General features: G+C 38.3%; 5 protein-coding genes across 7 annotated transcripts in view; 4 read left to right on the plus strand and 1 right to left on the minus strand.

Moving 5' to 3' along the window:
- The first annotated feature begins 1,454 nt into the window (after nucleotides 1-1,454).
- Nucleotides 1,455-2,713, plus strand: LOC104823399 (universal stress protein PHOS34-like). The gene is made up of 4 exons (XM_010554964.1): nucleotides 1,455-1,789; nucleotides 1,911-2,020; nucleotides 2,196-2,314; nucleotides 2,452-2,713. The coding sequence occupies exons 1-4, from the start codon at nucleotides 1,624-1,626 to the stop codon at nucleotides 2,537-2,539; spliced, it is 483 nt and encodes a 160-aa protein (XP_010553266.1). The 5' UTR covers nucleotides 1,455-1,623; the 3' UTR covers nucleotides 2,540-2,713.
- A 625-nt stretch (nucleotides 2,714-3,338) lies between these two features.
- On the plus strand, nucleotides 3,339-4,851 carry LOC104823401 (putative lipid-transfer protein DIR1). Its single transcript, XM_010554966.2, has 2 exons — nucleotides 3,339-4,193; nucleotides 4,675-4,851. Exons 1-2 carry the CDS (start codon nucleotides 3,869-3,871, stop codon nucleotides 4,689-4,691), a joined length of 342 nt encoding a protein of 113 aa, XP_010553268.1. The 5' UTR covers nucleotides 3,339-3,868; the 3' UTR covers nucleotides 4,692-4,851.
- Nucleotides 4,827-9,265, minus strand: LOC104823400. The gene is made up of 5 exons (XM_010554965.2): nucleotides 8,768-9,265; nucleotides 8,272-8,368; nucleotides 7,674-7,855; nucleotides 5,006-5,066; nucleotides 4,827-4,919 (listed from the first exon to the last, which is right to left on the minus strand). Exons 1-5 carry the CDS (start codon nucleotides 8,894-8,896, stop codon nucleotides 4,903-4,905), a joined length of 486 nt encoding a protein of 161 aa, XP_010553267.1. The 5' UTR covers nucleotides 8,897-9,265; the 3' UTR covers nucleotides 4,827-4,902.
- A 1,020-nt stretch (nucleotides 9,266-10,285) lies between these two features.
- LOC104823402 (putative DEAD-box ATP-dependent RNA helicase 33) lies at nucleotides 10,286-11,294 on the plus strand. The gene has a single exon (XM_010554968.1). It carries the CDS (start codon nucleotides 10,317-10,319, stop codon nucleotides 11,121-11,123), a length of 807 nt encoding a protein of 268 aa, XP_010553270.1. The 5' UTR covers nucleotides 10,286-10,316; the 3' UTR covers nucleotides 11,124-11,294.
- A 113-nt stretch (nucleotides 11,295-11,407) lies between these two features.
- LOC104823403 (protein NRT1/ PTR FAMILY 5.6) overlaps nucleotides 11,408-18,871 on the plus strand; it is an 8,095-nt gene continuing 631 nt past the window's right edge. Inside the window, exons 1-8 of one of the 3 annotated variants that reach the window (XM_010554970.1) lie at nucleotides 11,408-12,287; nucleotides 12,788-12,873; nucleotides 13,150-13,316; nucleotides 13,425-13,498; nucleotides 16,468-16,587; nucleotides 17,037-17,254; nucleotides 17,344-17,888; nucleotides 18,125-18,865. In XM_010554970.1, coding sequence (XP_010553272.1) covers nucleotides 17,087-17,254; nucleotides 17,344-17,888; nucleotides 18,125-18,865 — 1,454 coding nt within the window. In that variant the 5' untranslated portion in view covers nucleotides 11,408-12,287; nucleotides 12,788-12,873; nucleotides 13,150-13,316; ... (1 more) ...; nucleotides 16,468-16,587; nucleotides 17,037-17,086. Of the gene's footprint in view, nucleotides 12,288-12,787; nucleotides 12,874-13,149; nucleotides 13,317-13,424; nucleotides 13,499-15,690; nucleotides 16,588-17,036; nucleotides 17,255-17,343; nucleotides 17,889-18,124; nucleotides 18,866-18,871 lie in introns of those variants that run through there. The other 2 variants (XM_010554971.1, XM_010554969.1) reach the window with 2 other exon arrangements.

Raw genomic sequence — 18,871 nt, forward strand, 5'->3', positions numbered from 1 at the left:
TTTACGCTTATTCTATTTCATTTTTATGTCATAGTGAGTGACAAAGCATGGGTTGCAGCATTTTCTTTTATACTTTGACCGTAATGTCGTTTTGTCTTCTTCTAGATAATATCATGTATGTATGTATGTATGTATGTATGTATGTATGTATGTATGTATGTATGTATGTATGTATGTATGTATGTATGTATGTATGTATGTATGTATGTATGTAGTTACGTATGTATGTATGTATGTATGTATGTAGATACGTTTATTTTGTTGCTTATTTCGTTATGCTCTGAAGTCTGAACTGATGGATCCGATGCTAATGCTATTATTAAAAATGTTGGATATTTCAGTTTCCAGTAAAAATTTGATTCGATTATTGTTTTGTTTAGCTTTTTAGGTTTTGGAAAAACGATACCATATTTATTCTATTTCAATATTAAACTTGTGTTTCGTTTCAATTTTATTTCATACTCCATTCCATTAAAAAAAATATTTTCTAAAAAACATATTTATTTTTACAATATACAGTGAATTTGGATTAGAGTTTGATATGATCTTAAGAATCAAAAGGTTTGCTAAACTGTATTATGTGTGTCTATTTGCAAATTTGGACCGTTCACGTTTAAGAAATGAACTGTAATAAATGGGCCAAAACTATTACGGGCCCACGGTAATAGAAATGGGCCAACAGTAGACCCAAATATCAGCGGAGCCCATAATTAGGTTTAATAAATATCCTTTTTCGCATAAAAAGTTACACCACCACATTAATATATCATTTTTCTGATTTTATCAACTACGGATATTCGTGATGGTTACTTCGAAATTTGAATTTCCTACTCGTAAAAAAATAAATACAAAATATGGTATCTTTACAAATCCGTCGTTACATTCGAAATTCTAAAAACTGAATACTCAAGTCGAATGTAAAATAAAAATAAAAAAATAAATGCTAATGGAAATCCGCTTGTTTCATGAATAATACATTAAATTAGGTCAAACACATGGATTGTACCTGTCGTCTGTATATATTAAACCATAAATTTGAATATATTAATAAACGCAAACCAGAAGTGTTTTTAATTGCAGATGCATCGATAAACGCATGGATCGTAATTTTGTATTAACTTATAACATTTAAAGCTCAAAACCCTAATCACATCAGATTCAAAGGACGAGGAAGTGCGTACTGTGGAATTATTTTTTCATTTTCCATTTATAATACGAATGTACATATATAATTTATTTATAAATAGCATACTAAATCTAAACTAATAAAAGGCATAACGTAATATTATATGAACAAATCTTTTCCTAATAATAATCTATATAACAGAGGATTAGTTTTTCATTTTCATGCGAGATTCCAAGTTTTTATAATTAGTATTTCTTTTTCTACAGGATTAAACAATCACCCCATTAATAAGTTATAATTTATAAAGGAAAACATTTACTTCAAGTTTTTTTTCTCCTTGTGCCATCCACGAAACTTCCCTCTTCCTCGTCCTTCACAAAGTCTATAAGATTGATCACGTTTCTTCGCAAAATCCGTCTGAAATTCCCTAAACCCATTACGAGAATCCGAAAACCCATCTCGATTTTCTCGGAATCCAAACAACCCAGAAGAGAAAAATGCCAAAGGACAGGAAAATCGGAGTCGCGATGGATTTCTCGGACAGCAGCAAGAACGCACTTCGGTGGGCGATCGAAAACTTAGCCGACAAAGGCGACACTCTCTTCATCATCCACACGAACCCAGACGAATCTTCGAACAAACTCTTCTCCGAATCCGGTTCCCGTAAGTTTTGATCCAATCGAACGGAATCCTTCTGGTTTCTGAGTTTCTGATCTGTCATAAATCCGGTTTGGTTCGGTTTAGATGATTTCTCAACGTGTTGGTTTACTCCGGTTTCGTGCAGCTCTCATACCGTTGGCCGAGTTCAGGGAACCGGAGACGTTGAACAAGTATGGTGTTCAAATTGATATCATTGTTCTTGATATGCTCGATACTGCTTCTAGGCAAAAAGAGGTAACATATACATATACATATACACAAATCTATCTATACGTGTGTTGTATGTGTGTACATATCTAAATTAAACCGCACCCAATCAGATTAAACCGGATTTATACTGTAATAGATTTATTTTTTGGAAATGTTAGATGGGTTTGTGACTTAAATCTAAGAAAAATACACGATGAAGGTGAATATAGTGTCAAAATTATATTGGGGAGACGCAAGAGAGAAGCTGCTTGATGCCGTTGCTGATTTGAAGTTGGACTCTCTTGTTATGGGAAGCAGAGGACTTACCACCCTTCAAAGGTAAAATTAAATTTAATTAATTATCTCATAAACTTTTCAATTTTTCACTCCTGTTTTATTTCAATCTTATTACAAATTTGTTTTATATTTCATATTTTCGTGCGATATATCATTTTAATTTTATATATCGAAAACAGGATAATAATGGGGAGTGTAAGCGACTTCATAATGACGCATGCACCTTGCCCCGTTACCATCGTTAAGGACAGCAGCAGCTCGAACTAAGCCGCTTCTCTCGTAATGATAATAAGTCGTACACGCAATCGCTGTCTTTTTTCTAATCAAAGACGATGCCGTTTTCTTTAGACATAATTATCTTAGATCCGACGTTTCTTTCTGTCTTTGTTGTGTTTTGTTTCTCGTTATTTATTGAAAATAATCCAAAAAACATTTACCGAATTTCGAGATGAATAATATATATATATATATAAGTATAATCCGCGTGCGATATACGTGATTATTTTCATAAAATATGTCACATATCCCAATTTGCGATCCATACATATAGCCTAGGGTTCATATCACATGCGGTCCGCCACCCCCCCCCCCCCCGTGACTGATGCCGTTGACCATGCATATTCTCCGTGTTACATGTTATTTTAAGATATATTTATCTTGGGCGCAATTGAAATGCATATGTTTGTTTTTAAGGATTAGCATCTAAATTTATGTTAAACGCCGTTTTAATTTAAACCTTTGTATTATATTCTTACCTTGAGAACAGCTGAATGGTCTTGCAGTTTTCGCAGGCTTTTTTATGGGCCAACCCAAAATTATTTAGAAGCCCACTTATTAGTGGGCCTATGAGCAGATCTCCTGTAATTAAGTGCCTAAAAAAGGTAAAGTTTTAAATTCCATTAATACTTAATAGTACCTGCGAAAATTAAAAATACGAAATAAATAATGGTACAAGTAATTATTAATAATGAAACAAATGTACATATTAGTAGATATGAGTGATAACAGATGCAACAAGAGTACGAATGAATATTAAAAAGAATACAAGTATACGTCTATTAATTAGATACGAAGAGATATTACAAAATTATATTATAGAACAAATAGATACGAATGGTTTTTAAATTAAAATTTAAAGACGAAACGGCAATATTTTTACAAGGGGTTATTATTCACCGGCTACCATCCATTATTAACACCAATTAAAAATACTGCGAAATCATCATTATGCTCTGAGGTCGGTGATGACACGATTCCCACAAATCCACTACCCTTTTAGATCCGTCCATTTATGTATTTTATTTTATTTTTAAATTTGGGAAATTATAAAGCTACTGAGGAATTGTTCGTCATCGTCATCATCTTCCTTGACATCAACACCTGGATCTTCCGTTGTTGGTAAGAACACTAAAAAAGCCCTTCATTCATCACTAAACGAAGCCATTATTATCTGTTCCTCAAGTGCTTCGTCCACTTCCCTCAGTGTCCATAAATTTTCACTATAAATACACCCACCATGAATCCAATCGAAACCCACATCGGAAATCGCCAAACAAATTCAGGGTTCGATTCTGATTCACCGAATTCCCCGTAAAAATGGCAGCTTTCTTGAAGTTCCTCTGCGTTCTTGGACTGGTCGTCCTCGTCGGAGTCGCAGACGGCGCCGGGGAATGCGGGAAAACGTCGCCGGACGACGAGGCGATGAAGCTGGCGCCGTGTGCTGCGGCGGCGCAGGACTCCAACGCCGCCGTGCCAGCCGCTTGCTGCGCGCAGGTGAAGAGGTTCGGACAGAACCCAAAGTGTCTCTGCGCCGTTCTTCTTTCGGACACGGCCAAAGCCTCCGGCGTCAGGCCGGAAATCGCCATTTCCATCCCCAAACGCTGTAACTTCGCCAACCGCCCCGTCGGCTACAAGTGTGGACGTAAGCATGCGTTCCTTTAATTGCCTTTGCTTTTAATTGCGTTTACGTTTGCTTTTGTATATGTTGCCGAATTTCTTTAGGAAACTTGTTCATTGATAGGAAGAGTATGAATTCGGCCAAAATTGGGATCCGACCGAAATTACATTAATTGAAATTCAGCATCCGATTGTACGAATATTACAAGAGACAAATTCGAAATGAAATACTTTCAAATCTAGAACATTTGCGTACCTTTTGGAATCACTTAACTAATGCTTTTGGTTTAAAAAAAAAAAGTTTTATACGAGGCGGTGAATAAATATTTTTGTCAACATTCATCAAAATACCAAACGGCTTTTAAAGAGAATTTTAAAAAAAAAACACCAAATGCGAACGCGATCGAGAAAAAAAATGCAACCTTAACTTTGAGCGGTTTTTCTTTTTCTTTTGAAATTGATATTTATATTGTAAATCTTATTTATTTTGGTTACGACTTTTTCAGCATACACACTCCCGTGAAGAAGCTAACACTAGAAGCATGAAGGAGACTGCGAGGATTGGGGCTCTACGGCTCTATGTAACATATTATGAATAATGACATATATATATATATATAAATATTATGTCTGTCAGTTTGATCTCCGAAATATTTGAATAATATAACATCGATTTCACTTTATATATATATAGATATAGCATAATGATAATTCCATAAAGTACTCATCGATCTTCAGTAATACAGAGAACCTGCATAATATCGACAAATAATTAATTAGGAAGAAATATCAGTCATATATATATATATATATATATAAAAGAGATGAAGTTCGTACCTTTCCACCAGTTTCCTCTTGAAACGCACTCTCCATCATCTTCTCCACTGTTGTTTCTGCCCTAAAATTCATCAAACAACAATGGTTTAACCCAACTGAGTTGACGAGTTGATCCCTTGAGACACTTGGACATACTAAGGCATGTTTTTTTAGAGGGATAGCTCACTACAAAAAAATCTCAAATGCAACGTAATAATTTCGTTATCATCGCACCCAAATTTGGATAGTTCAACCGGTGAAAATGGTAGAGACGTTCAGTATCTGTCACGTTCCAAATTTGAATCTTCAAATTTAGAGAGAGACATTCACATGAACTCCTCCAAACCCTAGGATTAGTCTGGCATTCGACCCAAAATTCCCAATTACCCCCCAAAAAAATTGGTATCAAAGAAAAAAAATTGATGCAAATATATTGATAGCGAAAAGACAAAAACAAATCGTCTTTATCCGCCACTATCACTACAAAAAATGCCAAATTTCAACGGGTTTCCAACGGATTGTTAGCAAAGACAGTGTTAAATATAACACTATCTTTGCTAAATTGGAACCGTTGCATTTTCGTTGCAAAATGCAATGAAATGGCAAGATCATTTATTGTCCGGTGAAACGATTTGACAACGAAATCTCATTGTTCAGTTTTGTAATGTAATATTTATTTTCAATGCAAAGATGATCAAATTGTAAGATTGTGGACAAAAAATGGTTACATGTTATATGGTTGGTGATTTAAGATTGCTCCAAACTAAGAAATCGCAAATTGATTATGATTAGGATAGTTTTTAAGGACTGACCACACAAATATTGAATTTTTATTTCCAATCTAGATTTGAATCTCCCATTTGGAAGGGAATATTTTGTTAACGGATGTTATAGGATATTATACGATTACATATTATAGGATGAGTTCAACAATGATGCATAGAGAGAACTATTTGAGACGCATTGCCTCAGTTTCGGCGTAATGGACCACCTCGACGGGACTACCTACCAACTGGAACGTATGATACATATTAGATGTGCATTGACGGGCTTGTCAAGTTATGGATCTATGGATCTATTTCAACTCGACATCAGGAATGCATTCCTTCACGACAATCTTGATGAAACTGTCTACATGCATCAACCACCGGGATTTGCTGATCGAGAAAAGTCGGATCACGTTTGTCTCTTACGTCGATCTCTCTATGACCTAAAGCAGACTCCTCAGGCATGGTTTCAAATATTTGTCGTTTTTGTGCGCATCATCGGGTTCCATCACAACACATTTGATTCCTCCCTTTTTTATTATGCATAAAGACGTGAGAATGACTTTTTTGTTACTCTACGTGGATGATATCATCCTCACGACGTCTTCTCAAACCCTTTTACGTGACATCAACCGGTCTTTAAATGGTGAATTTGAAATGACCGATCTTGGTTCACTACATTACTTCCTTGGAGTACAAATGTCAATCTTAATATGCCACCAACATTCTTCACCAAACCAACTTAGAGTCATGCAATCCATGCATTACACTAGTCGACATCAAATCAAAACTTGCCACCGACGTTGGTAAATCGATTGAAGACCCGATTCTATACTGCAGTCTCGCCGGCGCACTGCACTACTTGACATTTACACGTCCCAATATTTCGTACGTCGTTCAACAAATATGTTTCTTCATGCATGATTCGCGAGAACTGCACATGAATGCCTTGAAACACATCTTACAGTACGTTCGTGGAACCCTAACTCATGGCATTCAACTACGTCGGTCATCTCCTTCGACTCTAACAGCATATTCCGATACTGATTGGGCCGGTTGTCCTGAGACTCGCCGTTCTACATCTGCGCATACCGTGTCTTTCTTGGAGACAATATGGTTTTTTGGTCATCGAAATGACAACACACTGTCTAACATTCTAGTGCCGAAGCTGAATACCGCGGTGTCGCAAATGTGGTGGCAGAATCTTGCTGGCTACGTAACCTATTGTCCGAGCTTCGATCTCCTCTCAAACGCACGACAATGGTCTTCTGTGATAATGTAAGTGTGATGTGGTGTACATGTCGGTGAATCCAATTCAGCATCAACGCACAAAACACATCGCGATTGACATCCATTTTGTCTGAGAAAAAGTCGCGATTGGCCAAATACGGTTTCTACATGTTCCCTCATCATCTCAGTATACGGACATCTTTACTAAAGGACTACCATCGTCGTTGTCCCTTGAATTTCGCTCTAGCTTGAACATTCGACCTCTACCGCTCTGATTGTGGGGTGTGATAGCGGATATTATGGGATATTAGTAGATTACTTATATATGTTATCATCTATGTATTGATTTCCGTATTGCTCTCGTGTGTATATATATGTGATGAATAATAACACAAAACCTTAAAGGGAAAATATACCAAGTTACAATATTCATCCGAATCTGTAACAATAACAAATTCAGACACGATCCTATCGACAATTAAGACACGTGCATGCATACATAAGTACATGTGTATATATATATATATATAGTAACTCTAACATCAACCATACTCGATAAACCGCATTTTTCATTTACCAAACATGACTTCAAACCATATTTTGACGTCGCCAAAACTCGCGTGACACGAGCATGCAGGGATATATGCATATATATATATAAACACACACACACGCACCAAATATATACTCACCGAAGGCAAAACGCCTGAAGCAGAGGCATCGGTACGAGGAAGAGGTAAAATATCTTGGCCGCCATAATATATGGATGAGCTGAGATTGCATGGGTGTTGCATTCTTTGTTCCTCATAAAACCATTTCGTTTCTTTATCCGCCGTTCCTTTGTATTCTCCTTCATTGCTCCCGTACGTATATCCTACAAGACAGTGTATTCACGAAATTTTCTGACTTCATCATATATATATATATGCATATTCTTGACTAATGTAAACAATATATACAAATACTAGATGAAAACGTACTTATACGGTATTATAATGGGTTGTAACTTCTAAGCAAACACGTGACTCTATCCGCCGTACCGTACATCATATGCCATTTAGGGGTAGATTTTCTTATACTTCACAATAATTCATTAGTTTTGGACCGACATTTTGTACGGATTATCACGCCGGCAAAACTTCTAAACGTTTATAACCATATTTCAACCGATATATATATATGTAGAAAAACAAATAAAAAAAAGAAAAAAAAAAGCAAATCCAAAGGAAGACATGATTGAAGAACCAGAGATATGGAAAGTGTCCACACATAGAGAATTAAATTACAAACCCGAATTTGGTGTGTTCTTTTCGACGTATGATTCCTCCTTAGAATACTCCGGCGTCGGAAGATTCCAGTATGGACGAACGGATTCCGTTCCCAAACCCTATGACCATGATCAGCGGCGACAAAAAAAAAAAGAAAGAAAGAAAGAATAGATATCCATAAAAATCAGATGTATTGGAGAATGGTGGTTAATGTTTTCATGGGTTCTCAGGACATCGATCTTTCGGAGGTGGAGTCGATATTCCGTGTGAATCGTGGGCTTACAAACACGTGTACGTGTGTACATATGCACCATATATATGTATATTATGTCGATTCGTGGGGACATTTACAGTCAGCATATCGGATTTTTCCTGAAACCCATTTGTTATCTTGAGCATATGTTCATATTCCACGCAACTAATAGGGAATTGAAGCTCAGCCAACACAGGACGAACAGCGAGAGAGCAATAGGAACTCGAACGAAATAAAGTGACGCCGGAAAAATAAACGAGAGAACCTTATGCGGCGGAGCAAAAAGCGAAGCGAATATTCCGGCAGAGGGAGAGTGGTATTCTCTGGAACCAAACAGCTCAGGAGGTAACTTCGGATACGACGTCGTATCCGCAGCCGCCGGCGAACCTTCCATTCCTCTCTCCACAAAAAAAACCCACCTTTCTTTTCTCTTTTAAAAAGCTAATTAACAGCAGAAATCTTTAAGCACGAAAGAACCCCATGAAACATGTATTTATATATATATATATATACACACGTGGAATTACGTGTGTATATATGTATGTATAGGTATGTATAATATTCGAGGAAATACAGAGCCTTGTGGTGAAACTGAGAAAATTAAGGTTTTAATTAGCGGGATTACCAAAGCAGACAAAATATCGCAGTAAAAATCGAAACTTTAAGCCATTTTTTCATGAAGGAGAAACTCATTTTCTTTTTTCAGAAAGAAATTAATTTGAGACGGAGACGGAAACTCCGATCTCTCCCTCTCTAGTTTCCATCATATTTCGTTTGCTTTTTTGCTTTTGCCGTTTCTGGCTCCAGGACCTCACGCCTTTGTCCGAGAGAATCAGAAGGGTGAGTGCCACGTGGAGAAACATGAGTCATCTGTGGGTCCCACCCAAACATTTGGCTACCACGTGTACGCTTCGTCGGTTACCCTCAATCATGATATTTTGTATCGGATTCGCTACAAAAAAATAAAAATTCCAATATAAAAATTGTAGTACATAGTTATGTGAGTTTGTGAATGCAATGTATAAATCTTTTACAGAATGCTCATGAAACGGAAATATGTGGACCAAACGTTGTTCTTTGCTTATACAAAAGTTTTTTTTTATTCAATTTGTCTTCATCGATAATAACAAAGCTTGATCTAAAATCTAAATTTGAAATTCCTTACCAAAAAAAAAAATCTAAATTCGAAATTATTGAATATAAAAATTTGAATCGAGTAAAAGTAAAGAAATAGAGCTTTTTTTTATTGATTAAAAGTAGCTGTCGTATGAACAAAAGATAGATAAAACGTAAGATAAACACTTTTTATTTTACGCCAAATGTTGGATACTGAAACGAGAATCTATAGATATTATTAATATCATATCCATATTTAAAAAAAAATCTGAAAAGAGGGAGAGAAAATCCTCCGGATCCGACTTCAATCTCTTGTGACTTTTATTTTTTATTCTTATAAATATATTTAAATTTCCCTTGTATTATTTTTTAATTACCTATAACTATGAAAGTGAAAAAAACACGAATATTTTTTCATACACATCACCCTTCAGCATTTACGAAATCGACCAAACCAAATAATTAATTAAAAAATCTACATTTAAAAACTTTTTCTCCAAATATAAAAAGAGAAATACAGCAAAGAATAATATGGGCTTAATATTGGGCCTTAAAGCGTGGTAATATTATATGGGCTTAATATTGGGCCTTAAAAGGCCTAAGATGCATTTCTTTAATTTTGATTTTCACATGTTGCTGTTAGTTATAGGAAATTAAAAAACAATATTTTTTAATCTCAACAGGGAATAGTTTCACCAATGGCTTCGATGATGCAGCTATCCTTGTGGAAAACGCTGTCGTTTTCGTCGTCGTTGTCGTCGCCGGCGAACCGTCTCTCTCTGCCGGCAAAGCTCTCTCACCTCTCTCTCACAACTGCGTCTCCGCCGCGCCGGAAGTTGTCGGTCATCCGTATGGGTGGTGGTCCGAGGACGTTCCCGGGAGGAGTATCGAAGTGGCAGTGGAAGCGGATGCAGGCGAAGAAGCAGAAGCAGCTCCTTAAGGCTCGGCTATGCCGGGAACGTCAGATTTACGAGATGCGGAAGCGCGCTGAGCTTAAGGCGGCTGTCGCCGAGCTCGAGCGACCATGGGAGCCGGTTGAGAAGCCGCCGAATCTGTTCTCTGTCTCCGCCGACGAGCAGGTCAAGGTCCTCGCCGACCGGTTCCAACGCCCCGGCGGATTCGACCTATGGACCGATAGAGACGGGCCGCAGCTGTTCGAGACCGTCGATGACTTACCTTCCGCTAGGTTTTTTCCTAAAGGTGTCGTTCATAGTGTTAAGCCTTATCGCAGTGTCTCGAGCTCTGTTGATTCCGATGCGGAGGGAGAAAAATTTCCGAAAGACGATGGAATTGAAGGCGTTGTTGCGCCGAAGAGTGGCGAGAACAGACGAAACATCAAGCATCGCGGTCGAGGGTTGAGGAAGAGAATTGGGTTCGATATTAGACCGAGGAAGGAAGGAGATACCATTCAGAATCGCGTTAATGGAGACAAACGGAAGAATGGAAGATCTCAGGTATATGATATGGCTCTGCGGAAAGATGGGAGTTATGAATTTGGATCTTAGGATGATACAATTTCTTACTGCAGCAAGTACAAATTCAGCTGCAAGGACTCAGTAGTATACGTCTCTACTGCGTTCATAGTAAACTTGTATGTATTGGGGTATTGGCTTTGTTGATTTCTACTTGTTATATGAACCTTTTGCTGTTGGAATGGTTACTCTTTATTCTGTTGCCGCCCATTCGAGTGTGTTCATCGAATGTTCAATCCAAAATTTGGGGGAATGTTGTCCGTATTCCTCATCGGAGATTGCTTAGAATTTTGGTCGGCAACGTTTTAGCATGTTGGTAATTTGGTAAGTGACCCAGGTATGATGACATGATGTTTGATATTTGTTTAGATGGAGTTGAATTCAGATAAACAGATCCATGACAGGGTCAGTTCATTTGATGGCAAATGTCGGGAGATCGAACTGGAAAGCATTGCCAATGTCCATGATAGTGGACTGGACTACTCCCTTGTGTTTCAGAATCCTGGTATCTGTGTAGGAAGGTGATACTACATCTACTACGGTTTGGTATTAATTGTGAATGAAAGGCAAATTATTTACCAATTTCTTCAGTGGACTGGACAACTCCCTTGTGTTTCAGAATCCTGGTATCTGTGTAGGAAGGTGATACCACATCTGCTACGGTTTGGTATTAATTGTGAATGAAAGGCAAATTATTTACCAATTTCTTCAGAGGTATGCCCTCTGGTCAATTTGATCTCTTTGCACTTGTGATTTAGTGATGATGATGAGTTCCATTAGGATTAGTATAAGAATTCTTGCTTGTGTTGCTGAGATAAACCCTTTTGAGTTTGCTAAATGAAGAATGGGTTTGATGATCTGATTAAGATGTCTGAGGAATTATCGGGGACGGAGAGCTTTGAATTCTTTAGAGTAATATTGGTTTTATTAAAGACCATGGCTTGCAATGCAATCGATCTGCAATACTATACTGCAATGGTAAATGGTACATTTGTCCTGTGAGCTGTTGATGTTGATGTAATATGCACAGTAATCTGCTTAGTGCTCACATCTTATTCCGCAGGAAAATAAGAAGGATGCTTGAAAAGGATGCCAAGAGGAAACAAAGTTCTCTTGGTAACTAACCATATCCAGCTTCTGTTGCAAATATTATTGGGGCATCTCCATATCTGATCTTAAATAACACACTCATGCAAGGTAAGGTCCACACCAGTGACTGTCTTTATCTTTGGGCCACTTTCAGATTCCTGCCACTTGCATTCTTTCCTTAACCCTTATGTTTTGCTAATTCATCAATTCTATCATATGTAATGTGGTTCATTTCTAATACTTGGTTTTATGTGATGAGCAATTAAATATTGACATCCAAAGATGGTTCCTGAAATCCCTTCTATATTTTTAACATTCCTATATGTTCTCATCTGCTAGATGAAGATAAAGGCTGACTCGCCAATTCTAATATTTTTGCTTCTACATCTCTCTGGGAACCTGAACCCGTTTCAAGGAAAATATTATCTGGATTTGTTATTACGACAATCTGATTTAGTATTATCCATGTAAAAACGCATTATCATCTCGGATAGAACTGTATTCTCTTTTATCATGCGACATGACAAATTAGCATGTAACAGGAAAGTGATTTAACATGTGAAGCATCTTCTCTTTTTTACGTCTCTTTTTTCTCTCTTGATTGATAGAAGGCTATACCCGAAAATGTGGATGACAATGAAATGGGTCAAGCCACCAAGTCGGCAAATGGTGCATTCTGATAATCTCATGAATCGTGAGTCATGATATGCTTTCTCACCACTGCTTGGGCGATGTATAATCTTGATATCCCTTGTTAGAGAGGTGAAACCCATACGAAGATTATCTATCTTTGACTGTTGGACCTTCAAGTAGTTTGGTTTAGAGATCTCTTAATGTTATTTACACATATATAATTCAACCTGAGACCATCAGGTCTGCTCTGATCGGTTCAAAATCTTTTTCCTGGAATGCCCACTTGGCAATTTTCGCATCACAGAACTTAATTGTCTTTTATCGTAACTGTTTGTAGTGGATCATCAAGAAATTGTTCCGACAACGATGAAATATAATCGCTCTCATCAATGGTTTGGGCTCAGTCAGGTTTCAGGACTGAAGCTGTGGTGGCTGATGAGACGCTGCCTTCTTTTAATTGATTAATGAACATTCTTCAATACTGTTGTCTTCCGATTCTTTAAGGTAATCTGCTCTGACTCATCAACCATTTGCTTGGGTGCTTCATTTGATTTACGGCTTTTTTCGAGTGATCATGTGTTTTTTGTGACCCACGTCAACTGTTTCAAATAGGGCATAGCATGGATGACACTATTACTGCTTTTAATCGAGAGGTAGCACCTTAAACAGAAGACGTCTTAGTGGAGGTTAGTCCTTTCATATCAAGCTTTTAATTCCTGTATGAGTTATATTATCTTGTTACCCCGTCATGTGAAACCGTTCCTTCTAGTTTGCTTAAATTTGATCTCTTTGACTGTGAGACGGTCGTTTTCAAACAAGTAAAACCGATATTTTACCTAGACTAAGACAAATTCAACAACTTGTTTGTGAAGCTAGAGGAGAATCTCAACAGAACTATCAATGGAATAGTTCGAAAATTGAAGGCGGGTACGCCATCAAAAGAGCACGCAGTTCATATGCTATATTCTTTCTGAGAGTTCTTTCCTGGAAAAGAAAAGGAATTGATCCTTGACAGAGACCTTGTACTTGTAGGAGTCTTGTTGAAGTTGTCTTGTAGAAGCATGCACTATGATAAGTTCACACTTTGCAAACCGTCCTTATAGAAAAATTCTCAGCCGTTTTTTTAGTTTCTTTGACCGAGTGATCTTATTGGTTGGTGGACCTATTTCTAGGCAAAACACGTTTTTTTTGTTAGAATGGTAGAACAAGGGACGCGTCTCTCAGATTGTTCATTGAACAATGAGGTTTTGCGTCTCACACACCGGCTACTAATGTGCTTAGGTTGCTCAATGGGAATCTACTGATAAATGCTTTATGCCTACCCATTTTATATTTTTCATGGTTTCTAAATTGAGCTAAAAACTAACAAAATTTTTTTCTCTCTGTTTTACATTTTTGGTATGGCGTATGAAATGATTCAATCAAATAGTGGTTGCAGCACTATGGGAAAGGTTATCCACTTTCCTCAACCATAGCCACTGAGATCCCATTATGCAAAGATAGGAGTTGACTCCTAATCACATATTTATATTTAATTGCTAATTTGCTATTGGAGTTTATCAACTAATTAAGAGATTTGGCATGATAATACTTGCCTTTGGAAGCAAGCCCACTAAACCGTGACAACTTTTCCTTGGCAATGATCACAAACTAGCCACCCAAATGTCTTAGCCATTGTAAATCCAGCTCAATTCATTTAATCCTTCATTAGATTGCATGACTTGAAGATGCCCTAGCCACACATTTGGACTTATTTGTTCTAGAAAAAAGCCAAATAATTCTGCTTCCTTTTGTTAGTGATGTAGGAGTAGGGGGATGATGATCGTGTAATATATTGCTGTAATAATAGTGGTTAAAACACTAAGCACAGTTAAAACCTTCAGCTTTTGTATTATGTCACACGTTTATTACCTGATACAATTCGATTAAAATATGATTATGCTTAATTTTGACTGTGTTTATTCACATGCCATTGTTTTGGCAGTGGCTAAATTATCCAGTCACATGCAATTAACTAGTGTTTAGATGCATTAATGTTAACTTATCAATGCTTAAATACACGATTTTACTGGTTACTAGCCATTGAAGGTTATCATTGTTGAATCTTAGGTGTAACCAGAAGAGACATGAACTGGTTGCTGCATCATCTGTATAGTGCTTAGAAAAGGTGAGGTAGGTAATCAGAGCGCAAGTTAAATCGAGGATTAATGAGGAAAGATAGACTTTAGTGACTGTAGCTCAGAGATCTGTTTGAATGAGGAGCCTAAGCTGTTGATATAGAGATCAGATCCTGGTTAGTGGCAAGGATTGGTAAAAAGCCTAAGTGACCGTAGGGCTTAGTCCAGTTTATGGATATAGGTTTTGTTGAAAATCTCTCCTACTTTTGAATCCTCTCTCCAAGAATTTAGCCAATGGAAATACTCATGTTGGGTGGTTTCTATTGGATATGGATGGTTCAACCACAGTTGTGTAGCAAAGTTTGGAACTTTTCCGTAGTTTGTCAAAGGAACAAAATTTTAGCTGGTAGTTGGCATGGAGGGTAACACTTCAGAAGAAGAAACAGACCTAAAATGGAACCTTTGCTCTTCTAATATCAAACCCATTTGAAAAAAATTGCTCCTTTCTTTGTTTTTTGTGTGTGTCTAAGAGCATGACCTGCTAAGAGTTAGCTTAGAAGTTAGCCATTCTTTGATTGCCTCTAATGGGATAACTAGGTGAAATCAGCTTTGGGTGGTCGGTGAAACACCCCCCCCTGCGTAGAGAAAAAGAAGTTTAGCACGTGGTTGGATAATGATAAAATCTGAAGTTTTATTCTCTCCATCTCTCTCTCAGACTGATCTGGTAAACTTTCTGTTTCACACTTATGCTTCGGTAGGGATGTCTAAGTCTTTTCTACCTATATGACTTTTTCGTGTTTTTCATGTCTCCATCTCTCTGAGATTTAGTAAATCCTGGTGATTCTCTCCTATGCTTTTGAGTTTTGTGGGTTCAACTTGATGTAGTATAGTGAATTTTAGACTGTGAAAAAGAGCTCCACGTCAACTGAAAAAGGGCAATCTCTACAAACATGATGAGATCTGTACTTAGCAGCTGCCTAGCGAACTCCCCTTTTTTCTCTTCTGTTGATTAATGTTTTTTAATTAGGATTTAATTTCAGCTAAGATCACTAGCTCATCCTGTTAATGCATATTCTCCTAATTATTATCAAGAATTTTTCATGTTTTTTTTCCTCTCTGCATGGCTTGCTATGTGGTGAATTTCTCATTGAATAACTTGCTTTACAGATTACAGAGTATCAATGTAGAATTTAGTGGTAAATGAAAAGTTAAGAGATAAGTCGGCTAAGCCAAGGAGAGATGGAAATCGAGCTTTCGTTTTCCCTCCCTTCATTTTCTTCCCGGAAATCTTTTACGACTCGGGAGGTCCAACCCGTATATGTTTTTTTTTTCTTTTGTCAACCTAATGGGTCCTGATAAGAATATCGTCACTGTACCAAAAAAAGAGTCAACATAGTGGATGCTTTTGCTATATAAGAAGGGTCGTGCCTTCACTTCTCCACCAACAGATCATTTCTTCCATTACTTACAAGAACCATCTCTTCTGTAGTGTTTTTTTGTACTCTTAGGCTCTGACATGGATTGTAAGATTAGTGCAGAGCCTCAAGATTCGTATGATGAGCAAGAGAAATGGGTTTATGATTCTTCTGTGGATAGCAAAGGGAAGGTTCCTCTTAGGGCTAGAACTGGTGCTTGGAAAGCTGCACTCTTCATCATCGGTACGATCTATTTTTCTGGAGATTTTGTTATATTTTAGGTTTCGTTTTCGTAGAATTATCCCATGAATCTTTGTAAGTGTTTATAGTTTTCCCCTCTGCATTCATGCATTCCGAGATGAGAAGATTGTCATGTCATCAAAATCTTTTCTTTGATCTCCTATCTAACTCGTCTCTATTGCTGAATTTCCTAATGTTAGTCCATCTATTTGTTTTCCCTGATGCATCCAAAGATAGCCCGAGCCCTTTTTTTTTCGTTGTAAGAAAAAAAACTAGTTTATCTGCCAAAAATGGAACTGCATATACATCTAGATATGTTCCTTTTTGTGGTTACCATTATTGGTGTGTGGCCAAAGGGAGATAAACCCTGAATTTATATCATTTGACATGAACTAATCTTCAAGAGTTTTCTGTATTTTCTGATAGTCTTGTTCATGTTTTCGTCTTTGCAGCGATCGAGTTCAGTGAAAGGCTGAGTTACTTTGGAATCGCCACTAACCTGATGGTCTACCTGACCACAGTTCTTCACCAAGATCTCAAAATGGCTGTAAAGAATGCAAACTACTGGTCTGGTGTCACAACATTGATGCCACTTCTCGGTGGCTTCGTGGCCGATGCTTATCTTGGCCGATACCTTACCGTCCTATTTTCAGTCGTCATTTACCTCATGGTAATGTTGTTTTCTCATCTAACGTTTTCGGATTTCAGATATAACGCGAACCCGAAGCAGTAATCTTTTGATTGTGTTTTGAATAACAGGGTTTGATCTTGTTAACAATGTCCTGGTTTATCCCTGGCTTGAAACCTTGCGCGTCAAAAATGTGCATCGAACCAAGAAAAGCGCACGAAATAGCGTTTTTCGTTGCCATATACTTGGTCTCGATAGGGACGGGAGGTCACAAGCCATCGCTCGAGAGCTTCGGAGCCGACCAGTTCGACGATGACCATGCCCAGGAAAGAAAGAAAAAGACGTCTTACTTCAACTGGTGGAACTCTGGCTTATGTGCTGGTATTCTTACAGCCGTGACTGTCGTCGTCTACGTGGAAGATCGTGTCGGATGGGGAGTTGCCGGTATCATACTCACCTTAGTCATGGCCTTTTCGCTACTCATATTCCTCGCAGGAAGACCGTTCTACCGTTTCCGAGCACCTTCGGGTAGCCCGTTAACCCCAATGTTACAAGTTCTCGTAGCGGCTATCGCCAAACGAAATCTGCCTTACCCTTCTGATTCTTCTCGGCTTCATGAAGTATCCAAGGCAGAGTATGCCAAAGGCAGACTTCTCTGTCACACCAAGAACCTCCAGTAAGTAGCTCATACCGATTTCCTGTATCGATTTTCTGATCCGGGTTTTGCATTTCTCACCTGTTTTTAGTAGTAACTGAAACATTGAATTGATCTTCTGATCCGGGTTTCAGATTTCTCGCCTGTTTGAGTTGTATCCAGAACATTGACTCGATTTTCTGATCCAAGTTTCGGATTTCTTGCCTGTTTCTAGTAGTACCTGAAACATTGAATCGATTTTCTGATCCGGGTTTCAGGTTTTTCGACAAAGCGGCTATAATCGAGGACAGAGAAGGAAACGGAAATTGTTTTCCTCTGGAGAAGCAGAGTCCATGGAGACTAGCGACGGTGACGAAAGTCGAGGAGGTGAAGCTCATCATCAATATGATTCCGATCTGGCTCTCCACGCTGGCCTTCGGGATCTGCGCCGCTCAAACCACGACATTCTTCATCAAACAAGCTATTGTTCTCGACAGACGCATCATCGGCCACAGCTTCATAGTTCCTCCGGCCTCCATGCTCTGCCTCACCGCCCTTGCCATGATCATCTCCGTCACCATCTACGAGAAAATCCTCGTGCCCATGTTAAGACGGATCACAGGGAACGCAAGGGGAATCAGTATTCTCCAGAGGGTTGGAACCGGTATGATCTTTTCGCTCATCACTATGATCATCGCAGCTCTGGTCGAGAAGAAACGGCTCGACACCACGGCTCGGGGATCCGTCCCGATGAGCGCGATCTGGTTAGCTCCGCAGTTCATAGTAATCGGCGTCGCGGATTCGTACACGCTCGTCGGTCTCCAGGAGTTTTTCTACGATCAAGTTCCAGATTTAATGAGAAGCTTGGGAATAGCGTTCTACCTCAGCGTGATAGGCGCAGCCAGTTTCGCCAATAACCTTCTGATCACCGTCGTTGATCATCTCGGGGAGGATATTTCGGGTAAGAGCTGGTTCGGTAAGGACCTTAACGGGAGTCGCCTGGACCGATTCTATTGGCTAAACAC

Source organism: Tarenaya hassleriana, unplaced genomic scaffold (genome assembly GCF_000463585.1).
Source record: "Tarenaya hassleriana unplaced genomic scaffold, ASM46358v1 Cleome4, whole genome shotgun sequence".
In the NCBI taxonomy this organism is placed as follows: domain Eukaryota; kingdom Viridiplantae; phylum Streptophyta; class Magnoliopsida; order Brassicales; family Cleomaceae; genus Tarenaya; species Tarenaya hassleriana.

Coding starts and splice junctions, on each gene's coding strand:
- LOC104823400 (XM_010554965.2), bottom strand. CDS start 8,896: ATGGAAGGTTCGCCGGCGGCTGCGGATACGACGTCGTATCCGAAGTTA. Junction 8,369..8,767: donor TTTTTGCTCCGCCGCATAAG/GTTCTCTCGTTT, acceptor TCATGGTCATAG/GGTTTGGGAACGGAATCCGT. Junction 5,067..7,673: donor CTTCAGGCGTTTTGCCTTCG/GTGAGTATATAT, acceptor GATGAATTTTAG/GGCAGAAACAACAGTGGAGA.
- LOC104823402 (XM_010554968.1), top strand. CDS start 10,317: ATGGCTTCGATGATGCAGCTATCCTTGTGGAAAACGCTGTCGTTTTCG.
- LOC104823401 (XM_010554966.2), top strand. CDS start 3,869: ATGGCAGCTTTCTTGAAGTTCCTCTGCGTTCTTGGACTGGTCGTCCTC.
- LOC104823399 (XM_010554964.1), top strand. CDS start 1,624: ATGCCAAAGGACAGGAAAATCGGAGTCGCGATGGATTTCTCGGACAGC. Junction 2,021..2,195: donor CTGCTTCTAGGCAAAAAGAG/GTAACATATACA, acceptor TACACGATGAAG/GTGAATATAGTGTCAAAATT. Junction 2,315..2,451: donor GGACTTACCACCCTTCAAAG/GTAAAATTAAAT, acceptor TATCGAAAACAG/GATAATAATGGGGAGTGTAA.